General features: G+C 36.6%; 1 protein-coding gene across 3 annotated transcripts in view; it reads left to right on the plus strand.

Moving 5' to 3' along the window:
- Positions 1-27974, plus strand: part of mad1l1 (mitotic arrest deficient 1 like 1) — a 281026-nt gene that overhangs the window by 75009 nt on the left and 178043 nt on the right. For 2 of the 3 annotated variants that reach the window (XM_088613218.1, XM_088613221.1), the window contains exons 12-14: positions 7214-7354; positions 11445-11501; positions 23354-23442. In XM_088613218.1, the coding sequence (XP_088469344.1) occupies positions 7214-7354; positions 11445-11501; positions 23354-23442 (287 nt within the window). The remainder of the gene's footprint in view (positions 1-7213; positions 7355-11444; positions 11502-23353; positions 23443-27974) is intronic. The other variant, XM_088613219.1, reaches the window with a different exon arrangement.

A 27974-nucleotide genomic window follows, 5' to 3' on the forward strand; every position in this document is an offset into this window, starting at 1 on the left:
GATAAAGTGGTAGAGTTCATTTGAAGGTTACTTACCCCTTTGAGTAAAGTGAAATCTAGCTTTTAGAAATGGAATGTGCCTCATCCCACCCAGAAACTTCCAAACTGAGGAATGAGGCAAGCAGGTAACTACTTAGGGATACCACCGTGAAGCAAACAGAATAGTTTTATGGGAGTTATAAGCTCATAAATCAAAATTATCCCAGCCTGTGCAAAGTGCTGGCTTGACAAGAAGGAAGCCTTTATTAAAAACATTTCCATGCAATGAGCTGAATTTTTTTTTCAGTTAGATAAGACAAAAACAGAATTTCAGTGTAAATGTAGTGTTGCATCAAGTTACTGTCAAGCAAGATGGAGGTAGAACGTCACGATTGAGAAATAAATAAATGGAGTAAGAAAATTCATATTTCTATAGCACCAAAGCCACATTGCCAGAAATGGAGAGTAAATATCCTTGAATGGCTCAATCGATGTTCTGATCTAAATCGAGTAGACAGTTTATGGTGAGGCATTATGATTGTGGTCTATCAACTATCATCAACAAACAAGGCAAAGTTGGAGCAATTTTTCAAGAAGGGATATTATTCCATTTGCACAGCTGATAAAGACCAATACACAAATCAGAAAATTTAATTTTATATATCTTCTTTACCAGTTAATGTGACATTCAGTGGTGAGCATATATCATAGTGTTCAGATTCATAATTGCAGTTTTGAATAATCCAGAAAATGCCTGCAATTCATAAACAAGATTTTTTGCTGTGGGTAAATACTTTTGCTAGGCATTACAACTAATTTAACTTTGAATCATGCAGCCACTTAGGTGATACTGAGCAGGGAATCATTGAGAAACTGGCTTCTAGACCTTTTCTTCAACACATTAGTATTTCAATACAGTTAATAACAAATACTGTATCCATGATTCATAAAATATACATCTGAATTAATATGTTGATCATAATAGTAAATTCCGTTGTTTGCCAGACCTCTAAACATCCAGATAAATTTCCTATGAAATTATCATTAGTCTTGTAATAAACCTTCATACTGTAAAACCTACATTATTAAGCAAAACTACCCATGTCAGTAAGATCAATGAAGTCTTCCTAGAACATTCCTCTGACTTACTTAACTACTTAGGGAGCTACTTACAGTTTTTATGGAGAGTTTCTCCATAGAGTTTTTTTGGTCCTACTTCTGGCTTCAGGCTGATGGCTGGAAGGTTGCCGGTTCGAATCCCGCAGCCGGCAGAGGAATCCTACTCCGTTGGGCCCCCGGGCGAGGCTCTTAACCCCAGCTCTTCCAGGGGCGCCGTATAAATGTCTGACCCTGCGCTCTGACCCCCAGCTTCTCTCCGCCTGCGTGTCTCCTGCACAGCAAGCTGGGGTATGCGAAAAGACAAATTCCTACTGCAAGAAATTGTATACGGCCAATAAAGTGATCTTATCTTACTTGGCAATTTCCTCAGTAGAAGCAAACATGGTCAATATTTTAATGAATCCACAATATAGTTATTTTCTATTTAATAGGAGCACTGAGTTAATTACTGTATGTAAATTATTCTGCTGTGATCACTGCAGTTTTTTTGCACCAGGTACACAGCTATTAAATGGATAGACCACAGGATTTTATTAATTTTAATTATTGGAATAATATTTGGATTTCCTGTGCAAAACCTTTCTCTGTTAAAGGTTCTTTGGTAACGTTGGATAATATATTTCTTTTGTTTCCTGTAAGCTGGTTGAGTTTGAAGCAAAATAGTGTTTGGAGGTGAATGATTTTTATCAATAGAAAGTCATGAAGCACAGTGATTGTCCTCTAGGTCTATTGAAATGTAAATTTGTGGCACCAAGCATAATTAAAACAAAAGTAAGAAACAAGATACTTCGTTTGAATATTAGTTTTTGATGCTATAAATTAATATCATAATTTATATATCTGTTTTTAAAGACTTCTGTTCTCCATAGAGTTTTTTTGTCTCTACGTCTGGCTTCAAGCACATGGCAGGGTTGGAAATATGAAAATATGGAACCATGTGACACCGGGCTAAAAAGGTTCTGCTTTCTTTGCACACTTTTCAGTCCCGTAATTATTAATTTCAAGTATTTGCATTCAGTGTTTTGGATTTTAAATAAAAAAAAACAAAGCTCAAAAGTATTCCTGGAAGGTATGGACACAAAAGTTCTCTTATGTGGCATGGATGCCCCATGAGAAATATTTGATTTTGATAAAATAGTTAGCATTTGTCTCTTTCATTTTTTCTTGAGTATGACAGTTGTAATCTTTGAAGGTGAAAGTCACATTTGTTTCCACACTTACACTGTGAGAAACAGTGGAAAAACATTTTCAATTAGACAGTCTTTCATGTGTCTTAGCACTCTGCATAGCAGGCTGGATATGAGCAAGCAGAGGTTAATTCCAAGGTAAAAAGAGTAAAACAATGTTTTGGCTGGAGGATTCTTCAGCTGAACTGTTATTTTATTCTTTTTTTCAGAGTGCAATTAGCCTTTAGCATTTGTTAAGCTTTTTTTTCCCCCAAAAAAACTAAGCTGCAAATTGTGTGCTTTGGGTTTACCAATGAAATTACTGCAGTAGTGTAAAATCACAGCAACATTACAGTAGCATATTCTTTTCAGCAATATTTCTACAAAAGTTACAGTTTAACTCATTGCAAATTCATATTAACAAAGTTAACGCCTTCTGTCCAAGGTGAGGAATCAAATGGCTCATTAAATTAATTAATGAAAATATTCTCCATAGGTATTTTGCAATATGTGCAATACACATGCTCAGAAAGTGCATTTTGGCATTTTAATCCTCAGTTGTCTGCATTGTGATAAGCCAAGCAGGTTTAACATTCAATAAAGCAGTGCAGCATTTTGCCCGAATCTATGAAATGATTGGATCTTTAATGTGATAAAAAACAATCTCTATTAAAACTGTGTTGGGATGTTGTTTTCCCAGCTCTGGTTCCAAATATAGTATAACTGACAACTGTTAAAACAACAGCAAAAAAATTAAAGTGATAAAAGTGTCATGGTGCTTTTAAGTAGCTTCTTAGATAACTATGTAATGTGTTGATTAGATTGTGCTAGACTTTATATTGTAAAATTCTTTTGATCATGAAAGCTTTCAGCTTTAAACAATGTTGAAGTACTGTGGTGCATTATGCAAGCATCATAAAGCACGCAGAGGCAGAAAAGTGACAGCTTATAGTTGCACACAGACTGAAAAGTTTGTATTACTTAACACATATTGGATTTCTTTAATTTATTACTAGCTTCGGTGCAACCACTTTACTAAATTTATTGGGGCATTTAGTGCTGTTCTGATAATACTGTCCCTGGTCTCGAATTTCTAAACAGAAGTAGATTTTGGCTGGAGACAACATAGCCAAATTTTAAGCACTAACAAAGTAAAGGATGACAGTAAAAATGGGTTCATCCTTATCTCCACAACTTTGAGCAAGCTGGTTTGATAGTCAGTATGGGATTTCAAAATTTCACCTGTGTAATAACTAGATCTTTATGCATGATAAATATATATATATATCATAAGGAAACTGTGGGGTTACTCATAATATGGTTTCCTTTGCTGTTTAGATTAAAACTATACAGTTTAAAACCAAACATCAAAAGTTTATTTTCAGGAAATCAGACATTGAAGAAATTCTGAGAAGTAAGATTTGGAATCTATGTAGAGTGAATAGCAACAGTTTGTGAGTGAGTAAAATGACAAAGCTTTCACAACGATTTTCAAAGTGAACCTTTTAGTGTGCTTTAGGTTCATAGCCTTGGATAGGATTAGGGCAATGTTAGGAGTAGGGTTAGAAATAGGGTTGGGGTTATTGCGAAAATCGATGTACCTGTTACATCTTTTGAAAGAAAGGACTTGGAATGTGATGATCCTGTGTGTTCTTAATTCAAAAGAAGCGCTTTGCAATGTGCCAGTTTCGTGTTAGTATTTCTTCTGTCTCCTGTTTTTTTTTTCATCACCAGCAGCATATTGAAAATCCTAGTCTTTTTATTATAATTTTGGTCTTTATAGTGTTAAAACCTTTACGTCTGGTGTGATAACTGCACAATGTAAATGTCAGGAAGATTTAAAATACCAGTGCAAAATTAAATACCGGTACTATATATGTGCTTTACTTATTTTTACCCTCCCCCAAAGAGAGTAAATTAGAGCAAAGCTCTAATCCATATTTAAATACTATTGAACACACAGAAAATAAACTGAATGTTAATGTACTTGTTGGTTTCTAATCCTTTTTTAATTGCCTGTGTAATGTCGAAGGCAGTTTTATCTCAAATGAAAGTAGGGATGACTATAAATTCAGATATCTTAATCTGTATCTCTTCCAGGAGCATGGATTTCAGAATAATTATCAAACACAATTGATTAAAAATTGATTTCACAAATTGTGCAGTGGTTAGGAATTAAGGCTTAGAAAATTGTTCCCATGGATCATTAAACTTCAATCAGTAACTGATTTCTATCTTTTGTTTCTGTGTTGGTAAGATAATGATCCTGCAAGCTGTATTGATCTTCTCTGTTTAAGACTGAAAGGTGATAAGTTTTTTTGTTTAATTGACTTAAAATTAGACATTTACTTAGATATACTATTTTTGTATACTGTCAGAATAAAATATCAAAGAAAATGTTCAAACATGAGCTGAAGCGTTTTGCTCATCTTTTTGTATCATTTTGCATGCAAGAAGAGCTGTGAAGCTGAACATCACATGCATTTTCTTTTGCCATGGGAATGACTGCTCTTTTTAAATGTATTCATCCTCATCTCTTCACACTTACATTTTGACATTACATAAGTGTATCAAGTGTATCAAGAACACCTTATTGTTGCGTTTTCTGAATTTGTTCATGCAGGATAGTAGTTGCTGTTTTCATAGAAGTGATTCTGGCAAAGTAGGGAGAATAATTCTAGGGTGGCCTGGGCACATCATGTCATATTAATCACTCGTGTTGCAGTAGACTTATATTGTAGTCTGTTTTCATAATTAGTGTGTTCAGTGAATGTACAATAGCTGATATGTGTGATAATGCTCTGCTCTGTTGTAGAATATAAAAAAGGTGAAAGTCTGTGTAAATAGGAGACTGATCAAATCCCCTGTTGAAGAAATATAAAGACTAATGATTACAATTTGTAAGTGTTGCCAGAATTACAGTGTAACACAGTTAATCTGAGGGAAGAACACAGATCACCTACAGCATGTTCTAGACTGCTTGGAAACAGCACAGGTATTCCAATTGTATCCTCAACTGTTAATTAGAATTAATTAAATGTCAGTCTGAGCCTTTAAATTCTCATTTTGCAAAAAGCTGTCTGGAATGAGGCTCCCTGAATGCAGTCGGACAGCTCAGATTGCTTCCGTAAAAGATGCATGAGAGAAATAATTTTATGCAGCATCTCTTGAATCACCCTAATTCATAAGATGGATCTGTCAGTAATTATTTAGAAGCAATTGTTCAGCTACCAGTCTAGTCAAATTAAAGTACTTGCCAAAGTTATCCACTGTATGTTATTTAAAGCTTCAGATATTTAATTTGATACAAGTGTGTTAATTGATCCAAACACCTGTAGAGCATTAATCAGTGCCTGGTTTTATTATCTGAGAAGTCAGTTAGTTTAGGATTGCTGTTTCTTTCAAACATTATCCCATTGGGAAAACAATATGTATCAATCAAAATTTGGTAATTTAACTGAAAGTCATGCTTTCCTATGGGCTTAAATCTAACCTTTCAGTTAAAAGGTTAATTGAATTTGTAGTATTTTGCATGCAAAGCATCCTGTGTCAACACACAGAATCAACACATACACATTTCTTGTATCACAAATGTGTCACCATATTTGATTATAATGTTATCTGTATTTAATCCTGAAGCTCAGCTCAGCTCTGAGTGATACTTGAAGGAAGTCTCAGCTAACAAAGGATTGAAAGACAGATGATTCATTTCTTGTGGATCACGTTAATAGATTATCTCTGGAGAGGCGTACTCCCTCAATCGATTTGACTACTTGATTTGAAATGCCAAATTGATATTTAGTGTGAGCACATATGCACTGTTTATTATCATTGCAGATATTCTCTTTGCCTGAGACATGACCATGACTCTTCCTGATCCCCAGTGAGCTTATTCTAATTGTTGCTTCATACCTACTCTTAGGTACAGTATGATGCACTAGGCCTCATAATCACATCCTGTGGTTTCTCATGCTGAGGTATATCCAACTGGAAACCAGTCTTAATGTAGCTGTTATAACTATAGTGAAAACTTGATCACCTAGTTCCAGTGGTTCAGGGACAGAATATTAAAGGATAACCTTTAACCTGCAGTAAGTAACTTTCACTTTATCCCACAACACCTACCAAACACGAGCAGTGTTTTGAAACCAGATTACTGTATAACAGACAAACGACAGAGTTAGCTTCCCTTCCTCTCTAAGGGTAATTTATAATGTTGTAGGACATATGAAACTAACAACATTTCATACAGATTTTGAAGTCAGTCTGCACAACAAAAACAGTCTCATCAGATAACTGGCCCATTCTGCTGTTCATAAAGAGGGGCTTTTTCTACAAAACGAAGTTATCAAGTGTCGTTGATGCATTGCTGTACTTACTCAGTCCAAGGGCTCTTTTCGTGTTAGGATACTGCCTGCTCCCCGTTCTCTCTCAGAGACACAATTCCTCTTGTTTCCGCATGCCCATTGATCAGTCTTTTACTTGTGTTTTTTAGAAATATTAGTTTTATAAATGAATCAAACACTGTACCTCATACACGAGTTTAAATTTTTTTTTAAATTAAAACATATTTAGCTGTCGGGTGATTCGAAGTTTTTCAGAGAGTCCCATCTTAAAGAAATCTGTCCAGTATTGAGAATAATGCTTCGGAAAAACAGCATATATCTGATGCAGGCACACCATTTGTTACGCTCTTATCAGATGCCTTTGCAGAAAACATCTGGCTCTTCCTATACGTTTAAGTTTGTGGGTTAACATGTTTGTAGTTTTGCATTGCAAGGGTTGTATGATTTTTTGTCCTAACTGACAACGAAATCCCTCAGTGTATGGGGAAACATCAGTCATCAGTCCCAGGGATGGGAGATGTTGGGCACTGCGCTGCCCTGAGGGAAGATGGCTGTTTTCCTTTGTCTGGTTCTTTCCCTGACGCTGCTCCTTTCATGTGTCCAGGAGCGAGACGGGGTAAGAGCTATCCTAGAGTCCTATGACAATGAGCTGACGGCCAGCGAGTACTCCCCCCAGCTGAGCCAACGTGTGAAGGAGGCCGAAGAGATGCTCCAGAAAGTCCAAACTCACAACTCGGAGATGGAGGTAATGTTGGAATGCTGACCGGTTTTATTTCAAGAACCTAAATTATTTCATTGCTAGTCTTCGTGTCTTTACTGGTATTCACATCACATCTTAAGTATATCAACTTACATGATGCATGGAGGACAGTTATTTTGGACTTTTTAAATAAAAGTTCTGATGTTGAGGTGCCAGGGTTAAAGTAAGTGCCAAATGCATTAAAAACAGACCGAACCTGTAACAATAAATGTTGTAATGGGACGAGCTAAATATTTTGTTGGTTTGAGAAAACAACTCCGAAAAGCAGACATTTGTTGAGTAGCCTGACCTAAAAGGTAGTCCATAAATGTGCTCTCTGTAGGAATGAGGTTGCTTTCGCATGACTGGGCATGGTGTCTGTGGTAATAAAGAAAATGTGGTTTGGTCTCCCACTGTCACAATCAGAAGACCTGTCCTCTTTCAAGGAGAGGACTTAATGACCTGATTTTGTTCTTGCAGAGTTGTGGGTATGATTAATAAGAGCTACTAGGCCATCAAATAAAGAGCCTTTTCTTTTAATATATTGTTTTAAGAGCACTGTAAACATGCAGTAGGTCATAGTGACAGCATTTGTCACCTTAATCCCACCTGATTACCCGTCTTTGAAAGTTTATTTTATTCTACAAAAGTTCATTTGATGCACTGTGTGTGTACATGTACAGTATATGTACGTGCTGATGGTTAACCAGCATTCTGTGAAAGTAGATAAAATTTACCTCCAAGACAAGGTAGTTTAATCCTGGAGATGAGCGATTTTCTTGAAAAAAAAAACTTACATTAAATTCAGAGATTTTAATTTTAATGTGAACTTTAATAACTATAAATCATATGAGAAAGATTAGAAGAACATGTAAATTAAACCTGCATTTAGGAGCGGTTATAATGGATTTAGAAGAGGTAAATGATAATGTACTAGTTTGTTTTAAGCAAGGAAAGCATACAGAAAATCACTTACAGAGATCAGACATTGTGATGACAGTCACTGAGACAATCATGGGACATTACAAACAACGAACACGGCCCACCTCGTTGTCACATGGATCTTTGTCGGCATTCAGGGCACGTGGATAAAGGAGAGGCGCAATTAGCATCTAGCACATCAAAACCACGATGTTACCAGTCGTGGTAACATCGGCGTCGTGCCCATCACACTGTTGGGCGACCACACATCTTGGAGGACACCCCTCCTGGCAGGAGAACGCTGCTGCAACAAGGAGTGAAGACAGTCGCTCCACATCGTTAAGTTGCAATGAATGCTGGCCTTGCCTTCTCAGGGCTGCATGTGCACTGCAGCCCTGCGCTGTGGCATCGACAACGTGCTGTTTTTGCTTAATCTGTCTGTTCCCGCTCGGTTGCGATTTCCTCGCTTCTTCCACCCACAGTCCAAAGACACACTAGTACTGTATGTCAATGTGCTTCTGAGAAAACTGACCCTGGTGACAGAGTGCGTCTGTGCAACGGACTGCCATCCCAGTCAGGGTATATCCTGCTTTGTGCCCGTTCGGCTCCCCCGTGACCTTGTATTGGATAAAGCAATTAGAAGATGGTTGATTCACAGTTGTTCACCTGTTTTGCCTCACAGTTTGAATGAATGCTTGGATTTCCTGTTGCCTGAGAAGACGCTTTCACTCACTCTCGATTGCCCTCTGCAGATGGTGTCTTACCCTCCTCCTGCTGAATCCACCTTAGACACTGTAGCTCACGAATCCTCAGCACTTTGAGCTGTCTTGGTCACTGAAGCTCCTGCCGTACCTGTCCCAGAAATCTCTAAATAAATGTAGACATTTTTTTAATCAGATGTCAGGGTGCATTCTTTGTGTTGATAACTTAAAATACAGAAATGAAAGTGGACATTAAAAGACCTCGATCAAGCTGTGTTTTCTGATGGCTCGGAACATGGAGAGTCGGGAGTTTCCGCATGATTGACTAGTTGTAAGTTAACCTGTTGAGAATACACTAAGTACTACATTGCTTCGAATGATTTCGCTGGAATATTGTGTTTTTGATGTTCACAGCAAATTATCATTCATGCATACATTTTCCAGTGAACATTCATTATTTGGATATGGTACACTATGCTAACTGAATTTAAAAACCAGTGAATCTGTCTTTCAGTATGACTGGCTAGCTTTGCAGTCCTGCATCCCTCTTATTTTAAAGATAAGTCTCCTGAAAGCCAACTTTGAATGAAAGTTTAATTTCTTAATCCAAAGTAAGGCTTAAAAGTTAACTGTCTTTATGTGATGCTAAATTTAATACAAAGCTTTTTTTTTAATTTGTTGTTTCTGAGTTTTTTTTACCATAGACCATTTTGCTAAACCTTTACAGCAGTGTTTTCACTCCTCATTGTAATTATACAAGAACCTGAGATATCCAGTCCTGAATAAACATTCATTCCTTTCAGTCCTACCTTTTTATATGGCAATTTGTTATAAAAAGAGATTGAAAGCAATTTCACTAATGGTCATTTTTATAAATAAGAGTTTGGGGATAAAAAGAGCTCTGAAAGGGGTAGGAATTTAATAAAACTCAAAATATAACTTTGTGTAATGAAAATATTCTTGTCACATCAAGACGCATTCCAGTTGGTTATTTCTTTGGATTATAAAATATGCTCTAGGGAAGTAAATATTTACATTTTAAACACTATTAAATATTTAATACACCACATTTATATTTTATGTGTGTAATAAGTTGCTTTTTTCTTTTGCAAGCTATTAGTGTCAATCAGACTACATTTTGTACTGCTGCGTTTTCACATGCGTGTTTATCTCTTGAACTGCAGTGTGGTAGGGGAGATTAAAAAAGCTTTCAGGGCTCTTACTGAAATATGATTTGCTTCTATGACAATTGCCTACTTGATAACGTTATAAAATGACATAATATAATTGGTTATAAAGCAGTTTAACACCATAACAAGGATCGAGTGTTTTAATATTTTGTCTGAGGATGATTTGAGGAAGTCTAGTCTCATAGACTGTTCAGATGCTCACTTTCCATGTAGATGTGTGTATTTGCATGTATATCATAACATGCTAACATTTTCGGAGAGAATTTAAAAGTGAGCGACTTATCTTTTATCATGAGCATGGTGAATAAACAGTTTGCACTTTGCAACCTCTCCGATATTCTGTTTAAGTGCTTGAGAGACATTTTTTGCTCTGTGTCTTTTAGAGCTGCATTTCTGAACTAGATACTTTAGTGTTTTATACTAGGTGTAGATATTTTGCATCTTGGTAATTGCCTAATAATATTGTAAGCATCTACTCTTAAAAGGTAAATGCTGCTTTAAGATGTGATAATGTTCAGCAGATTCTGCATCTGTTATTTCCCTTAATTTCTATATTTTTATACCATATGGATGCACCTTAGTTTAAGCTGTTTTTTTTCCCCAATACATCTACTGGGCTCTTTAAATCAGTTTTCTTATTTGTTATGGCTAATTAAACATTTCAAAGCAGGTCAAGTTCTAACTCCATATGTTTCCTCTTTCTGTTTCTGTTTTTGTTTAAGAGAGTTCAAGTCGTACTGTAAGATGCTAATGCTGTTTTAGAAATGTTGCTGATGGTAGAAGTGAATACTGTTTATATCCCATGTTAAAACCATTTTCGGAATGCACCTGCCCGTTTTTACGTTTTTTTTTCTCCAGAAGTGCTTGTTTTTTAATTAAAATGGGAAATTTACAGGCTGTGTCATAGTGCAATTCATTGAACATGATGATAATGCAGCTCCTTGTTTTAAATATTTTATGATTCGTGTAAAATGTATCTTAGTCTTGGTTGCTTGCCTTACTGTAGGTTGGTACTGTGTAATGGCTCGCCAGTCTTGCCATTTCCTGCCTATCAGCCTTATCTTTGAGGGTCACTTGAACTTTTTAGCTTGATCAGCAGCTGGAGACTTGTCTAGTAAGAAGAGAACAGTGAGTCTTTCGAAAGGATCAGTCACTCACAGTTAGAAAACATCATGCTTTGCTTTATTGTACCACAGAGGCACTGCTACCTAATTGGACTGTTCTCCTGATTTTCAGCATTCTTTTTTTAACCAATTTTTGCCTTTTTTTAAAACTTTCTTTTAGGCCCAACTTTCCAAGGCACAGGAAGAAGCTGGTGCTTACAAACTCCAGGCTCAAGTAGTAAGTACCAAAACCCCCTCACTCACGTCTGCAGTTCCTGGGTATAAGAACTGCATTTTGGATCAGTTATTTCTTTTTGAAGATTTAATTTAATTTAAATTGAGCATTTTTTCATTCTTAACTTTAAAGCAATTTTTTTTTTAACTTAACTTTAAAGCAAAAGCCAAATGGATTGAACAGTGGCTAATTACTTGTACTTAACACTTCCGAGATGTGTCCTTTTGTGAGCATTTTGTTTTAAAACGTACTTTTCTAAACTCCTTTTGTTTAGGAGTAATTAACACACATGCCACAGTCGCATTAGTGCTTGATGTTCTTTGTGTAGCCCAATCATCAAAAAGTGCTTGCAGTGTGCCTTTTTAATCATTTTCAAAAAATGCTGAGACCTTAAAATAAGCAGATGAGTATTTGCAAAGTACAGTATTTACAACTATTTGCTTATAGCTTTCTAAAAATAGTCTTTTAGATTCTATAGTGTGTTAGGCTTGATTTTCAGCAAAATTAGATTTCTTTGCAAAAAATGACTTCAAAAATAGCAAAGCAGCTGAACCCTTGTAAGTTCAGGGGTATTGTGTAGTGGTGTCTGTTTTAATTTACCTTTTCAGTCAGTTTTTGTGGTCTTGTTTTAGAACAAACTAAAAAAACAGCATTGGTATTTATCAACAGTTTAGCCCTGTCCTTGGAGTAAACTGCATTATTACCATTTTGTTTTGTTGAAAGATTTAGTAAAGCAGACATCTAGTGAACTCACATACAACAGCGCTGCTGTTGTGACCCAAGTTTAATTAAATTGCTGAGTATACTGTATATATTTTAAGAAACAATGTAAATTAAGTAACACAATATTTATCATAATGTGGATTCTTGGTTGACTGATTAGTGGAATCATTATATTGTTCTGTATTTTTTTCATTTTTTCTCCTTTTCCACTATAATTGTTGTCTTTGATTCCTTTTCTGTTTATAAGTTGCTGTACGTGCGTTTATGAATCTTTTCTTTCCCTGTATTTTTCAATCATGGGAAATATTTTGTTACAAGAGACAAGTACTTGGACTGGGAACAGACAAATGCTTTTGTAAAGAAGACTGCCAAGAGAGAATGTTAGAATTGCATTTTTGTGGTTGAGTTTTGATTGTTACCACCTGTACAGATAATATGTCCTTTCAAACTGACATTAAAGAAAACTGATGTTCTTGTGTCTTATTTCAGCAAAATTATTTGTTCAGCTATTCTGACTTTTAGAAGCACAGCAGTGTGGAATATTCTGTACTTACAGAAGACATTGTGACGCATGTTTTAGAAGACTTGCAATGATATTAAGAAAGCCCAGCTTTATATTTTTTTGTATTATAAATCTTTGGCATATGTTGGTGGCTTTTTAATGTTACCAGAAAAGAATATGAAACATGTCTTTTTTGCAATCAGCTACCATTTCAGTTCTTATGAAGTAATTGCTTTTAAAATGCGGAACCTCTCAGACACTTGTTGTCTCTTTTGTGACTTGGATAACTGAAGCAAATTGGGGGAAAAAGTCCACAATCTGAACTGTGCAAAACATTTTGAAACAAAGTATCTTGTACTTGTTTTATTATAGATTGGAAAATGTCACTGTACTATGATCTATTACTTTGGCCATACTTCAGTCTGACTTGACAATGTCATAAGTACGACGTTGTTACTAAAAGTATAAAGAATTAAGTTGCTTTTAGTCTTAGTTTTTACTTTAATACATGCTTTATTGAACATGCTTATGAATTTTAATTTCATTCTAAAGTTTCTTTTCTTGTTTTATTACTCCATTTAAAACTTTTCACCAGTGAAAAATGATCTGTGAAATGCCACGTTTTATGACTTATAAAGCCTTGGGAATGTACATAACTTTCATGACACTATAGTAGTATGTTTTATACAAATATGTAGCATTTGTGTGTGTTTTATTGAGCACTGAAATAGCAGCTTCAATATTTCTAAACTCTGTACCTAGTTTTCTAAAAGTCTCCTGGCTAAATAAACTCATAAGATTTTTTTTCAGTATTTTATATTAATAGCTCTGCTGTTTCTTTTGCTGTGTTAATTACTTTTCTGTGTAAGGCAAACAGCTGCAGGAACCCAATCTTTAGAGCTCACTAGTTACTGCCAATAAAAATCACATTTACAGGGAAATAAGGAAAGGTTTTATCGATTCCTGAGCTTTAAACCCTAATGTATTGCTTTCATGTTTGAATGTTTGAGATTCTTGGATTGTTTATTCTGGTCTTTGATGTGGTATTTATTTGAAAGTATAGATCACAAGTACTGTACAGTATCTACTCTGTCTGGCTGCTTATAATATTTGCTCAATGTGGTTATATTGATTAACTTCTAAATGTATCAACAGTTCATATAAAAAATACTACATCTTGAGAATAAAAACAATTTTTAAATCTGAATATCTCTTAGCTTTGGATGAATAAAAAAAATACATATTGAACAAAACAATCATTTAAATCTATATGATACGTAGATTTTTTAGCATTGATTTGTGATCTCCTAACAAATCGTTTGACACTGGGATACAATACATCAAGCATCAAGACAGACTCAACAGAATAAATCCTGTAGTTGTACGGCCTTAAGCTGTTGCTCGGATTTGCATTTTCCCCTGAATTTGAATAATTAAGGATGAAGGAAATTAGAATTCAACACTGTATAGCGTGATATTCATGCGTCCATTAGTTATTTTTAACATTCACTATTAGTTGGCCACTATTTCTGCCATCTGGCAGACTGAATGGCCCTAAGAGACTTCGTAGAGGAGTATATGAATACAGATAACCACTTAAACAACAAAACCTTATTTTATCTGGCTTTCATCCCTTTCTTTACCTAGCCAAACATTTTTAGATATTAGATGAGGGATAATATTTGTAAAATCAGCGAGAACAAGTAGATTCACCTTTTTGACCTTTGTTAAATGATTGTGAAGTTATTTCTTTTGGATCTTCTCATTGACATTCTGTGATTGAATGCAGTTAATTCAGTCACTGATTCAATCTGTTTAGTCACAGATTTGATCTACTAGACTTTTCCTGTAAGAGGCCAGTTGACATCTTATTATTATTATGTATAAGTTCTTAAAAATATCTCAGTGACAAAATGCAACAATACAAAGTGCTACAGACTTTTTTTTATTTGAGCTTAATGCAATTATCTTCCGTTTTTAAGGCTAGAGAGTAGCTGAAGCTTCTTAATTGTCTTCAACAGGAGTTAAAACTCATTAGGTAATTGCTGGAGAAGAGACAACTACAGTTTGACTCTCCTGTATTAATTAGTGCAATTAGTCCTGTTCAGTGTGTCTCTCTGCTGTGGCCCTCAATCACTTCCCAAATGTAATTAATATCTCACCAATGTGAGTCAACTAAAAAAGTAAAGTTTCTACCTCATTAACAGACTTCTTCATAATTATAATTAGAGGAAAGTAGAAAAGGTTTTGAGTGCTACCATAAAGAAACACTTAGTATATGAATCCCAATGGGAAGTATGCTGTACATGAGATGTGTGCTGTACACTGTATGCTTAAAACTATTCCAGGGTTATCTACATCTGTAATATACATTGCGTGGGTCAAACTTTTAAACGTTTTAAATAGCAGTATGTTTTTTTCCTGCCACCCGGCCTCATTTCTGTACTTTTTTTAGCGATCCTCTGTTCATGTGAATGTGTTCTTGAGGATTACAGCTCCTCAAGGAGAGAGCAGGTGGGCACAGGACAAAAACACATTATTTTTACTGCAGGGGACATGTTTTTCTTTGTATAAAAATACATTAAAAAGAAACAGAACTCAAAATTGAACCAAGGGTAGTGTGTTTTGACAGCAGAACAAACTGTTAAATAGCATACCGTTTATTATTTTTCAAAAGGATCGTACCACTGTTGAACAAGAAATGTTACAACTGGCGTGATTATGATCATGATCTACCTGCGGAGATCACACGTTACATGCAACAAATCCGGAGACATTATCAAACTAACAAAATGAAGGCTGGTACTGTCCAATGAGTGGTAAGAAAGAAGCCATTGCTGAACAAGACTCAGCAGAACTCTCACATGGCATTAGAGACAAAGGATACACTGTCAATAAATGGCTCTCATCAGCAGGGGAACAGTACAGAGGGGGAAATGGCTGTTGCAAAGTACAATATGTGTGAATCCTAGTGGGAAAACCTGTTAGAATCAGTGAATAATCCAGGTTAAAATTTCACTGGATTAAAAATGTTTACTCTGCAGTACAGGCAGGGACTGAGCACAAGGCCCAAACCACAGTGATGCGGTTTGACCAGGATAGAGTCAATGTCCTTGAATGGCTCAGAAATAAAATGTTGATTAACATCCAATAGAGATCCTCTCCTACACATCACAAGGGACAAAGTTCCACTCAGAACGCTGGGCTTTATTTAGCAAACTAACTGGTCCCCATGACTTGCTGGGGAACTTACATGTAGAATTCTCAATGAGCATCACTTCCCTCATTCATGCTGTCCTGTTGGCACTGTCAGATTTTCTGTGTAAAAAATGATGTGGGTTTTGACACTCATCACTCTTGGGTTGCAACAGCAACACCAAGTTTCTTCTCAGTACTATATTTGTAAAAATATAGCTTTTTATTTCATTATTTTTCATAGCTCATGCTTTGAAATGTCTTAAGGCATAGCGTCTGCAGGCACTTGAATCAACACTTTGGAGAAAATGAACTCTTAAAGACTGTCACAGCATGATTTCGAGCCCATTCATTAAACATTAAATAAAATAAATGGATTGTGCTATTATTAAACTTTTGTGGTCATTTAGGTTTTTTTTGCTTTTTTTTAGATGATATCTGTAAATAAGACATTTTAAATCTTGAATGTGGGTTAAATCATATCACCTCCTTATTATGATCCAAACTCTTAAATCGGTGAAGACATTCTGATGACATTTAGAATTCCTTGGTGTGATTTTGTCATGAGACAAAACATTCCAGAGTTATTAATTGTACAGTGCCGAAAAGCAAAAATATATGAGACCTTTGGGAAACTGTGGTAAAGGTTTTTGCATTTTCTGCAAAATCAACCTCGAATTATTATTTTTTTTTAAGATAAAAAATGGCACTGTCCACTCTTTCTTGTGCTGGGGTTCATTAGTGAACACCACACTACTATTGTTTGTAAATGTGGAAATTGAATTATTAAGAACTCTGCAAATCCGTATCTTAGAACGCTATTATCGTTAGTATTGCAGCAAAAACCATAACTGCAGGTGTGGTAGGCAATGCCGAAGCAGAGACAATGAAATATAATAATACATACATTAAGAAGATAATTGATGAGACTAATAAACTGTTGATGTTTTTGTGAATGTTTTCTTGTAATGGGAATCTGGGTCGTGGCTTTGAGATTTAGTGTTATGCTAAGTACTGAAAATGTGCAAAATAGTAACACAGGTAAAAACTAAAAATAAAGTCTGCTTGAGCTTTGCAGAATTTCAGGCCTGGTTTTTCCATTCTTTGCTGTGGAGAAAAAACATATTTTGCTCGCAAACAAAAACACAACAAATGATTAAATAAATATTTTAGGAGAGTAAATTGATTCTTTTCTTATATATCACATTTCAGTAAGTGTGTATTTCAAATGCAGCTTGACAACTAGGGCACAGGATTTAGCCCTGTCGTAGTACTTACACCTTTCACGTTATTGGTGTTGGCAGGATAATGCATTGACAAATATCTGGTGCATGGCCAGTGAGATAGATGCTGAATAGAGAATTAGTTAAGAAGGGCACACTGTTCAGATTGGACTAAGTACTGACATTGAATATGGATTTATTTTTAAAGCTGTGAATCTGTTTAGATATTGGACATGCAGCAGTGATATTAAACATATACTTTGCTGATACAGGTTAGATGTATTATCACAGTAAATTATTTTAATCACATTTAAATATGGGATTTCTTCAGACAAAAGGCCATGCATGTGTGTTCTAAGTAGTTATGGCATTTTCCCTCTTTTTATGTTTTAATGTATTTTATTTTCCTAGGTTAAATTCAAACCCTCCTTCATTCATGTTTGATTCAGTAATACGAAACATCAGCATTCCTCAGAATTCACACATTGTGGTTTGTCTGAAGGTTTTACATGTAAATGTGTGTGAAATTACTGAGAAATTGTAAATTGATGTTTCGCTTTCTCATATACAGAGATGTTAAGAAATCGCTGTGTTGATAGTTCCTTGGAGGTTCAAACACTGTGCTCTAACATAAACAAAAAAATAGAATTTATTGCATTTTGAATTTTATGCTGGAAGAAATTGAAATGTGCAACTAAGTGGCAATATTTTAAATTGTTTCTCTGTCCTGTTGTCTTCTAACTGTTTGATATTGCATAGATTCTAGGCCTGTGTCACATTTACTTCAGTATATACTGAATATCAACAGAATCTTGTCTCTTACAACGAGGAACATGACAGATTTTTGTAGCAGGTGCTCTGACATTTTTTTGAGCAGGCGTGACATCGGTAAATTCATTAAGCCGATTATCACGTGCCATCAAGAGGGTTCATTAACAGATTGTCTTCTGTGAAAGTTATAGGGTAGTAATGCTTGGACACAGTAGGAAACAATACAAGCTGTAGATCTGCGATGTATCAGTCTGCAGATGCTGTGTTGTAGTTTTCTGGACCATTTCCGTCGTAGAGCCTGGACATCTCTGAGCCCTAGATGTTGCATCATTCTGCCTTGTCTCATAAGTGTTCAGTTGGGCACAAGACTGATCTGGCCATAATGGTTACATTCACATCTTGCAAGAAAGCTGTTGTTGCATTAAGAGCATCAGGTATGAATGGTCCTGCTGCAATGTTTTCATGTCAAGATGGGCCTGAGGTCCTGATGACTTAAGCAACGTAGGGCCGTGCAGTCAGATTGCCATCGTTCTGCAGCAAATTATAGTAACTCTTTCATGTGTTAGTTTGCAGCAAAACTTTACTTGTAGATAAACACTTGGATGCACTGCTTTCACCAGGCGTGATCCTCAAGTTAATCACCTCATCACCTGTGCCCAATCACCTCTCTCACTAATCAGATGGTGTAAGGTGTAAGGTAAGATTCACACAGGTTTGTCATGTTCGGTCTTGAATTATCTGTTAAACAAAGTATTGCTAAAACATGTAATCAATACCCCAATCTTTCTAGATTTAAATGTTCTAAAATCATGCAGAAACATAATTTCAAACTTTCCGTTGACATTCAGCGTCGATAAATAATGGGGTGCCATTACTCACAGGACTTTTTAACTGAAATAATCTATATGTTGAAATGACAACCAAGTGATTGAACTTCTACACGAGATGAGTACTTTCACACTTGAAAGTGGCCTGACTGGCATGGAGCAGAAAAACTCCTTTTGTCAGCTTTATGCTGGTAACAAATCAGTAGTGAGAGCAGTAACGAATCTCACTGCCCGTGACGATGCCTGTCTCTCATATGACAGTTCTATCGACATATAAAGGATATGTCTCTCCACATATTAAGGATTTTATTCTTATTTGTTTCTACAACATGTGCTTTCCTCATACGGTTGATTTGTGAAATGTATGTGATATTAAATTAATGCAAACTTCACTTTACCCTTTACAGTACTGTAGTAAAGGGTTTGCTCAGTATAATTAACTGGTTATTGCATGCCTGTCACCAAGGGTCTTTTAAACCGCAGCCTGACACATGAAAGGCAGGAGAGTCAGAGGTTTTATAATTTGGCCATGACCTGACATTCAGAGCACCCCCAGCCCCAGTGAATACATCCAGCCTGTCTTTTTCTGCAAATGGGTTGCACTTCCCTGGGTTTTCTAATAGCTGCTGTATCAGGAATTGGTTATAGAGTCACAGACCAGCACTACTTACTGTAACCTTTTAGCACAATACAGTATGTAAGAGACCTACAGTACAAGGCAGGGGGTGGTGCTATTAGTTATTCTTAAACTAGTGTCTTCATCAACATAATTTTAAAATTCATGTAAATTGGGATTGTTGACAACGCTTTTCTTTTTTTTAATGCTTCTAATATACATTATATATGTAAGTCTGCATTTATTCCAAAGTGAATAGGAATATGTCATACTTTTTGATTTAATATCCTTTGTGGGCACTCAAGACTCCAAACCTGTCACCACCGCAATACAGAACTTGTACTGCTAATGGATGGGTAGCTTCTAACTGTAACAAGCATGTCCTTTGAGGGTATGACTGGCCAGAAATGATGACAGACTGTGTTTCCTGGCTACTGTAGCCTTTCTCAAGTTGTTCTCTGTGTAATTATGGCTCTTAAATTAGGAGCCAGAGAGAGGAGACGCACATATCAATCTCTGCATTACGTCCAAGTGTGGAAGAGATTACATGAAGCACTTTGTCCTTTCTCGCTGTGGAAGATTTGTAAAATATTTCATTTCAAGGATAAAAATACATAAGGGGAAACAAGTCTGAAGAATACAGATTAAAAAAAAAAGTCAGAATCCAGCAGCTGATGTGAAACTCACCTACTTGAATCTGGTTTACATCAGTTGTATCTTCCTCTTCTGCACTTCAGAATGGTTTTGAATCTAAACCACAGTGTAGTTGCAGAGATTTCTCAAGTACATATTGTGCTTTAAATAGAATCATTCTGTTGCATTGGGATATTCACTGCTGTCTTGCATAAATGTGTTATGACAAACTTAATAGACAGAGTGACTGCTAAATACTCGCACTCTTTGTCTTTGTCTGCAAGATGTTCTGCAGTGGTGTGAAGCTGAAAGGCAGCTGACCCACATTAGATCGCAAAGTGATTTAACACTCCGCAGTTTCAAATTCTTCCAGCTTGTTTCATTACCATGCCTTGCAGGCCTGTCCTTAATGATCTTGTGATGAAATGTGACACCCTGTGAAATTCCCCTGTTTCCTTGACGGGTAATCTCCTTTATCAAAGTTTTTTTTTGCTATAAAATATGTTTTATAGCAAATATATAAATATATTTAAAACATAATATAAAATATTTATATTAAACTATATATAAAATATATATTTTAGAAGCTCCTATGGCCCTTGTGATCCGAGTCAAAGCATTAGACATTTCTTACAAATGATCAGTTTCAACTTCAGTTCCCGTCACATTTAATAAAATGAATTTGTTTAAATCAAGTGGTTACAGAGTAAGGGAGGACTTGATGTGTAGAACATTAGACAGTTTAAGAGCTGTGTTTGTACAACAGATGAAGGTATATGGACTGGTGGTGAATTTTGGAGCTGGGATGTCTAGGGGCCCTGTGTGTGTGGGGAGTTGGTTATAGTTTTAGAAAAAAAAAACCTTATTAATCTGTCACGTCACCCTGCATCTCCCCACTAGATCTTCATTTCTAGACAGAAACAAATATGCAACCCAGATGGTACACAGGTGGTCTTCGGAGACCCCTAGCTCTCAGCGATTCATCTTGTCATGTCATCGAGCAGCCAGAAGTCTTTATTCAAAGCAAGAACCGCAGTGGCCTTGATGAATGAGATATCAGACATCTCTCCAATGTTATGAGCCATAATGCCCATGCACATATTTTCTGATAAACTGGGAGGGCTAAATTACTTTTCTTTGCTTTGGATTCTTCAGGCTCTCCAGACTGTCTCAAACCAATTTCATTGTTAATGGGACACTTTGCCATTTGCGTGAAACAATATGTTATCTTAAATAATTGAATTTTGAATTCTTTTTTTTTTGTCTCAACACATTTGATGGTCTGATAGAATTTATTTCTAACAGAAAATTATTTTTATTTTGTGAAAAGTCCTACAGTAACATTCGGTTGATTGAATACTTACAGTGTTAGACTTCTTTTCCCGGTTAAATGTTCCCTGTTAAAGAATTAATGCATGAGTGAAGGGCTATTTTTCACATGTTTTGGCATACTAAAGCCCCACTGTGCCTTATAGAAGAGAAGAGTGGAACAGTGTCTCTCATTGAGCTTACAGGTACAGCCGCATAAGTAGTTTAAGATGAGATGGAGCCTTCTTTAAACAATGCAGAGGAAATCCTGGTCATTTGACATGGTTAACACAACACTGGCTTGAAAAAACAGTGTGTGGATCAGAGGGCTCAACTTGTGCTTGTTGAGCCCCCTTTCTTGAGTCCCTTGGGATTCCCACTGTCCGCCCCATTTCCAGCACATCTTCAGTCCAACAGGCGAGAGATTACAAACTTCCGTGTCATATAGCCATTCAGTATTCCTCATCCCATTCAGCGTATTTCCTCCACCAAACAAGATGGACTGTGCTACTGTGGTATAAAAAGATATTTTGCACAGACAATATTTCAGACCTATGTTAATATCTGTGTTTGTGGTGAGAAGAAGAACTGAAATTTAAACTGAAATTACTACTGACTATTTTGTGTGTGGGTTTGTTTTTTAAGTGTTTGTGGATAGAGGTCCCTTTTGATTGTGTTCTGGGGCTGGAAGTGCTGGAAGTCAGGGCAGGCTGATAAAGTCTGGGTGCGGTGGAGTGGTTGGACGACCTTGTTGTTCCAGTAGTTTAGGTGGAAGAGTCATCAGGGCCTACGCTATGAGTTGTGTAGAACAGAAGATCCAGAGATGTGTGTTGGGAGTAGGAGAGGGAGAGGTGGAATTCCCAGGCAGGGTCTTGATTTGCGATGACTGACAGCTGTGTATACAATTATGATGCGCGTGAGGGTCTAACTGATGGATCCATGTTTCTTGACCGCTGTGCAGTCCTCTCCACCTCATTACATTGCACCAGCTCATTGCAGCTGTCAGGTCTGTCGTGTTTGTGTTGATTGATTAGCAGCTGTGGAATCCATAGAGCACCTTGTTTTCACTGTTCGTGAGCAGTGTGGTCAACAGTCTGTATGCCAAATTATTGGTTTGTTGCAGTATTCCTCCTCTCCCATCGTGTTCTCATAACAGGGGTATCCACATCTGTGTAAATATTTTCTGTGATTTTTTAAATGTACATAGAAATTCACCCTCCTTTATTGGGGAATTTAATTACTGCCTAAGGCACTTTCCATGCACTGTATCATTGTGTCTGGGAAAACGATGGCCTGGAAAGAATGAGATGACAATTACACCTGCATTTCTCACATGCTGTTGATAAGCCGCTTGTCAGGTAGTATTTGACAAACTCTATATGTCCTATTATATTCTGTATAAGAAAAATCTGGATGCTTTCCAAACAGTTCATGTAGAATTGATTTTTGCTTCGGTGATTGACTTTTGAGAGGTAATGGAATTCATATCACTTTCTTTCATAGTCCAGTAGGTACCTCAGAACATTACTCTTTGTCCCCATTGTTTCTTCTGCATGTACTGTAAGTATTGAGTTAAACACTCATTATCCAACATAACTCATGTACAATATAAGTGCTTCTGATCTCGACAGAGTGATCTATATGCTTCGTGCTGATTGCTAGATTGTGAGGGGGGACATTTGAGGTTTGTATACTGGAGGTCAGCATTTTGGCCATCTGATTTCCAAACTGGAGGAGCTGAACATAAGGATCCCTTGGACATCAGAGCAAATTAGAAAATATACGTTTATCTTGAGATTCAAGTGATAATATTTGAGTGGTAGGATTTCAGTGCAGGCTTAATGGTCCCTAAGCAGTATATTTAGTTTTTGTTTTAACATAATGTGATAAAACGGTTATGGGAGATATGAAATCTCCCATCATCAGTGTTTAATGTCTTACATTGTACACTTGCTTTTTCCACAACATTTTCGGTAAATTTATCTGAGTTTTTTTTTTTAATATGACCAGTTATTTATTTTTGAATTCATATTAATGCTTATATTTTTTTTTTCCAGGCAGAAGCTGAGATTGATATTTTGAAGAAGCAAGCTGCTACAGCAGACAACAGTTCCTTTGTTAGCACTGAAGAAGTTAACTCCCTCAGGTCAGTATCCTTTGTGTTACAGTAATAACATTTATCACTCCACTTGATATGTAATAATGTATTCAATGAAAAGAGAGGAAATTGTCCTTTTTGCTGACATTTTTTGTTGAACTGATTTTAGTGGTACTCAGAGTTCAATTTGGAAGTTGACTATCTTTCTAACCTAGGTAAATGGAGTATTCAAGATCAGGATGATGTTATTATACTGCTTATATAATGGTTTTCATCCCGAAAGGTCTCGAAACACTTTACAGTGTTTTATATCAGCAAGAACACACTTCATCCACCACTGAAGTACTGTGTATCACCCACCTGGATGATGTGTGAAAACAGCTTCTCTCTACACAGCAGATCATGTAGAGAACTGCTTCACCGATTGAAGAGAGAAGTTTAAAAAAATATACTTGTGCAAGCCCAAGCTAGATTTTAGACAGGACACCTGGGTTAATATCCTCTGCTTTTATGAATAGTCAGGACCATGGCTAATGTTTCATCGAAAGGTTGTATCCAAAGGTGCCTTATATAACACAAATCCGCGGTAACTATTTGGATGTTGGGAAATTCTGGACCATTCGGAATTGTCATTTACTGTACTGGTTCACCAACATCTCTTCAAGCAGCCACCTGGTTTCCATTAGACTGTTCGATCCTTGAAGTGTCATTTTTCCTCTATCGTTTTTTGGGAGTTAGCACTATCACTTATCACTTCATGACTACATCCAACTTTTAACTTTGGACATTTCCATTTTTTATTCAATTTTTTTTCATTTGTGGAAACTAATGTATTCTAAGTAACGCTCAGTTATCATCCAAGACTAGATTGTTTGTGTCAGAAGTACTGCATGTGAATCAGACAACAAACGGTATGTCTCTGTTTTTAGGAAAAAGTTCAAACCCAATGCTTGCTAACGCAATCTGAATGACAAAAAAGGTTTATAATGTTGTATTTAAAAAAAAAGTGTATTTCTCAGTCACTCTTGACAGAAGATTTTCATCATCCATGAAGAATTACATCCAGGAGTTAAATCTCAGAAGCTGCTCTTTATGACTTAATGTATGGTGTAGAATTATAGATTAGTATAATTTGATTAAAAAAAATGTAGATTGCATTAAGGATAATTTAATACAGCAAGAACTCCAACGGGGAGCATCTCTGTTTTAATTTCCACCAAAAGACAGCAGCAGGCATGTGAAAGGTTGTTCTGAATGTGTGATTCATTGGTTAGAATGAAGTGCTGTAACATTCACAAAAGCATGTCCATTAATATTCACATAATTGCATTCATTTTTCATTGATGGTATTTAGATAATGGTATGCACAATGCTGTATACAATTACCAGCATTCTGCTCTCCCCCTCTTTAAGGTAATTTAACACTGTACATCACTAGGCCTAATTCTTCATGAACACATCAGGATTTCGGCATGATCTGTACCCCAGTGGGACAAAACAATCTATGTGGTAGAAAGAAGTGTCCTTTTTTTCTAGTCTTTATGTGATCCTTACGATCTTGTGCCACGGAGAGCTCCATCAGTCCTTCACTGCTCGAGTTGCCTGTCCAGCAGAGGAAGAGGATGGTGTCCGCACAGCCTTCCCTACTGTAGGCGGGAACAGTCACTGAAGGCCCCGCCATCCTCTTCCTCTGCTGGAAAGACAGCTCGAGCAATGGCCAGATCTGATACATGCCACACACTGGTAGACTCTACACACACACTGCTAGACTCTACACACACACTGGTACACACCACACACTGGTAGACTCTACACACACACTGGTAGACTCTAGACACACACTGCTAGACTCTACACACACACTGGTACACGCCACACACTGCTAGACTCTACACACACACACTGGTACACGCCACACACTGCTAGACTCTACACACACACTGGTACACACCACACACTGGTGGACTCTATGCCGCAGTGAATACAGGACGTTCTGGCCATACATGGTGTGTTTACTAATCTATTACCTGTACAATTTGTAAGGTAAATAAGAGAAATCTAGATCTAGTTAGCAATAAGGAGAATCTCAATTTTGTTCTGTTTGTTGTAGTGTGGCATCATCGAACCAGGCTGTCTGGGTGCAATTTTCAAAGATCAAAAATAATTCGAAGTTTGGCAAAGATAATGTACTTGAAGATTTCTCATGGTGTATGAGATTGTTAGATGTGGCTGCTTCCCCATGCGCACATACATTATTTATAGATTATTGAGTGCAGTTCAGTCCAGTACGCAAGAGCTGAACTGAAGAAAGTGATGCAGGGGAGTACAATGGTTTTTATTATGGAAATGTGCACCTGGAGTGAATGAGAAAATTGCATCCATATAGATAGATATATAAATCTATCTAAATTTTTCTGAGTACATATAACGATTTCATCATTAAAAATTAATCATAAACATGTTTATAGGTAGAATGCCAGTGCAGTATTCAAAGGCAGCTTTTCAGAGCAGTTAATTCTGAAACCCCGAAAGAGCCCTAAATGGTTGAAAAGCCCAAGGATCTGTGGCAGGGATTGTGCAATATCCTCACAATATGACAGAGTATCATCAGCACAAGATGAGATGTGATGCGGTGTGTTTTTAGTGCTGATAGGGACAGAAGTGTCCGATGGGCAGAGTTGCTTGTGTGATTTCAGCTTTAAGTTGATAGTGGTGGGTAAAGGGCACTTGTGATACATGCCCCTAGAGTTAGAGGACAGTGAGACCCCTTGCTGTTTGAAAGCAGCATTGCCAGAGTTAGCATCTAAAATTATTTTAATGAACACCAAACCCACTTGTTCTAAAACGAGTCCGCACTAGGTCCTGATCCACGTGTTTGAGGGCCGTTCCTGCATCTAATGGAAGGGTTGCACACAGAGCTTTTGTCTAAATGACAGCAGGAATGATATGAAGGAGATGGTGAACATTACTGCCAGTCCATTTCTCATAAAACCCCTGTGATCACATTGAGTGCATTTAGCTATGTAAGTCACTATTCTGTATGTGAAAACTATGTATATGTATAATTTAAGATCTAGATTGATTAGAAGTTATAATGAATGACAAGATGTTTAATCTGCTGCCATAAAAAAAACAATTCTGCCTAGCCCTGTGTATATGAAATTCTGCATGCCGCCTGAGCAAAAGGTTGAATTCTGTTCTATCGCTGTCCAATTTGTGCTGAACTGTTTCAGAGCTTTTTAGTGTCAATTTGTGCAAACAAGAAGTTGCCAGTGGTGCTTTCACCAAGTTTTGAATATGAACATTTATGCAATCAACATATTTTAATGTTTTCTTTTACTTTTGGCTGACATTTTCTGTGACTTTTCTTACACGTCAAAGTTTGAGCATTAAGGTTTAAAAACAATGTGAAGGATATATAAATACATTGGTATATCATTTTATCCGTTTGCCCATAGGAAGGGTCTGAATACTTTTGCAGGGCACAGTAATGCTGTTTATGAACATTCAGAGGAGCCCTTGAGAAGTGTTGTAGTGCTGTTGTTGTAGGGCATAAGTTGTGAAAAAAGAAAGACCAAATATTACACAATGCCCCCGTGGAACAAAGCAATTATCAACTTATTTTCAGCAGAGAGCTTTTCTAAACTTGTTACAAAACAATATAATCAGCTTCTCAAGTATCTACAAAATGAAACAAAATGCCTGTATTTAAGGTGGAAGGATATAGTTATGCTAAAATTCCTCACTGATAAATTGTGAAACTTGTGCCCACTACCGAATTATATGATATATCATGGCAGTCTGTCTGTGAGCTTCTACACATTAGAGTGATAAGCAAGAGGAGACTGACTTTTATTTTCCAACCCCAAGTTTTGTTGTTGTAATTTTGTAAACTTATCCTTTTTCCTGAATATGGTCAGCCAGGTAAAGCTAATAAGGGCGATAATAAGGATAACACTTTATATGAATGTTGCTGCTTAGTGCTTCATAATAACTTCATAACTGCTACAGAACTAAAGTGCACCTACATTCATCATGCATTCTAAGAACATGCACGAATGCCATAATGTGTGCATAAGAGGGCATGACATTCGTTTTAGGGTCATACTAAACATTGTGAAGGAGTTAAGAAGTCATTATACAGCAACATTAAAACAAAGAATTGCTGGAGCAGGAAGAATATTATCGAATAAGGCAAAAACTCTAGCCTGGCTATCTACAATTTAAACATCCAGCTTTTGACACAAGAGGTGGTTCCAGCTTCAAGTAACTGGGTTTGTCCCTGTGAGGAGAAAAGAAACCCATTTACAACTGGGACCTTGCAAAACTCACGCCTTGCTTAAATGGTGCCCAAAGACTCGCATTTTTAAGAGTGAAAAGAGTTATTGCCTTAGCGTCGATAGAACTATTTTTCCTTCATGTAATCACTTTATAAGAAAAAAAATTAGAGGCCTGGCAGTAATAGCAGATTGTTTCTCTGCGTATGTACAGCTGTCAATGATGAGTTTGACAGATATCCTTATTCTGTATGTGTCTACCTCTGTAATTGATTGCCATTCAGTCTAGAGAATGTAGAATTC

This window comes from Lepisosteus platostomus, chromosome 19 (assembly GCF_059453375.1).
Source record: "Lepisosteus platostomus isolate fLepPlt1 chromosome 19, fLepPlt1.hap1, whole genome shotgun sequence".
In the NCBI taxonomy this organism is placed as follows: Eukaryota; Metazoa; Chordata; class Actinopteri; order Semionotiformes; family Lepisosteidae; genus Lepisosteus; species Lepisosteus platostomus.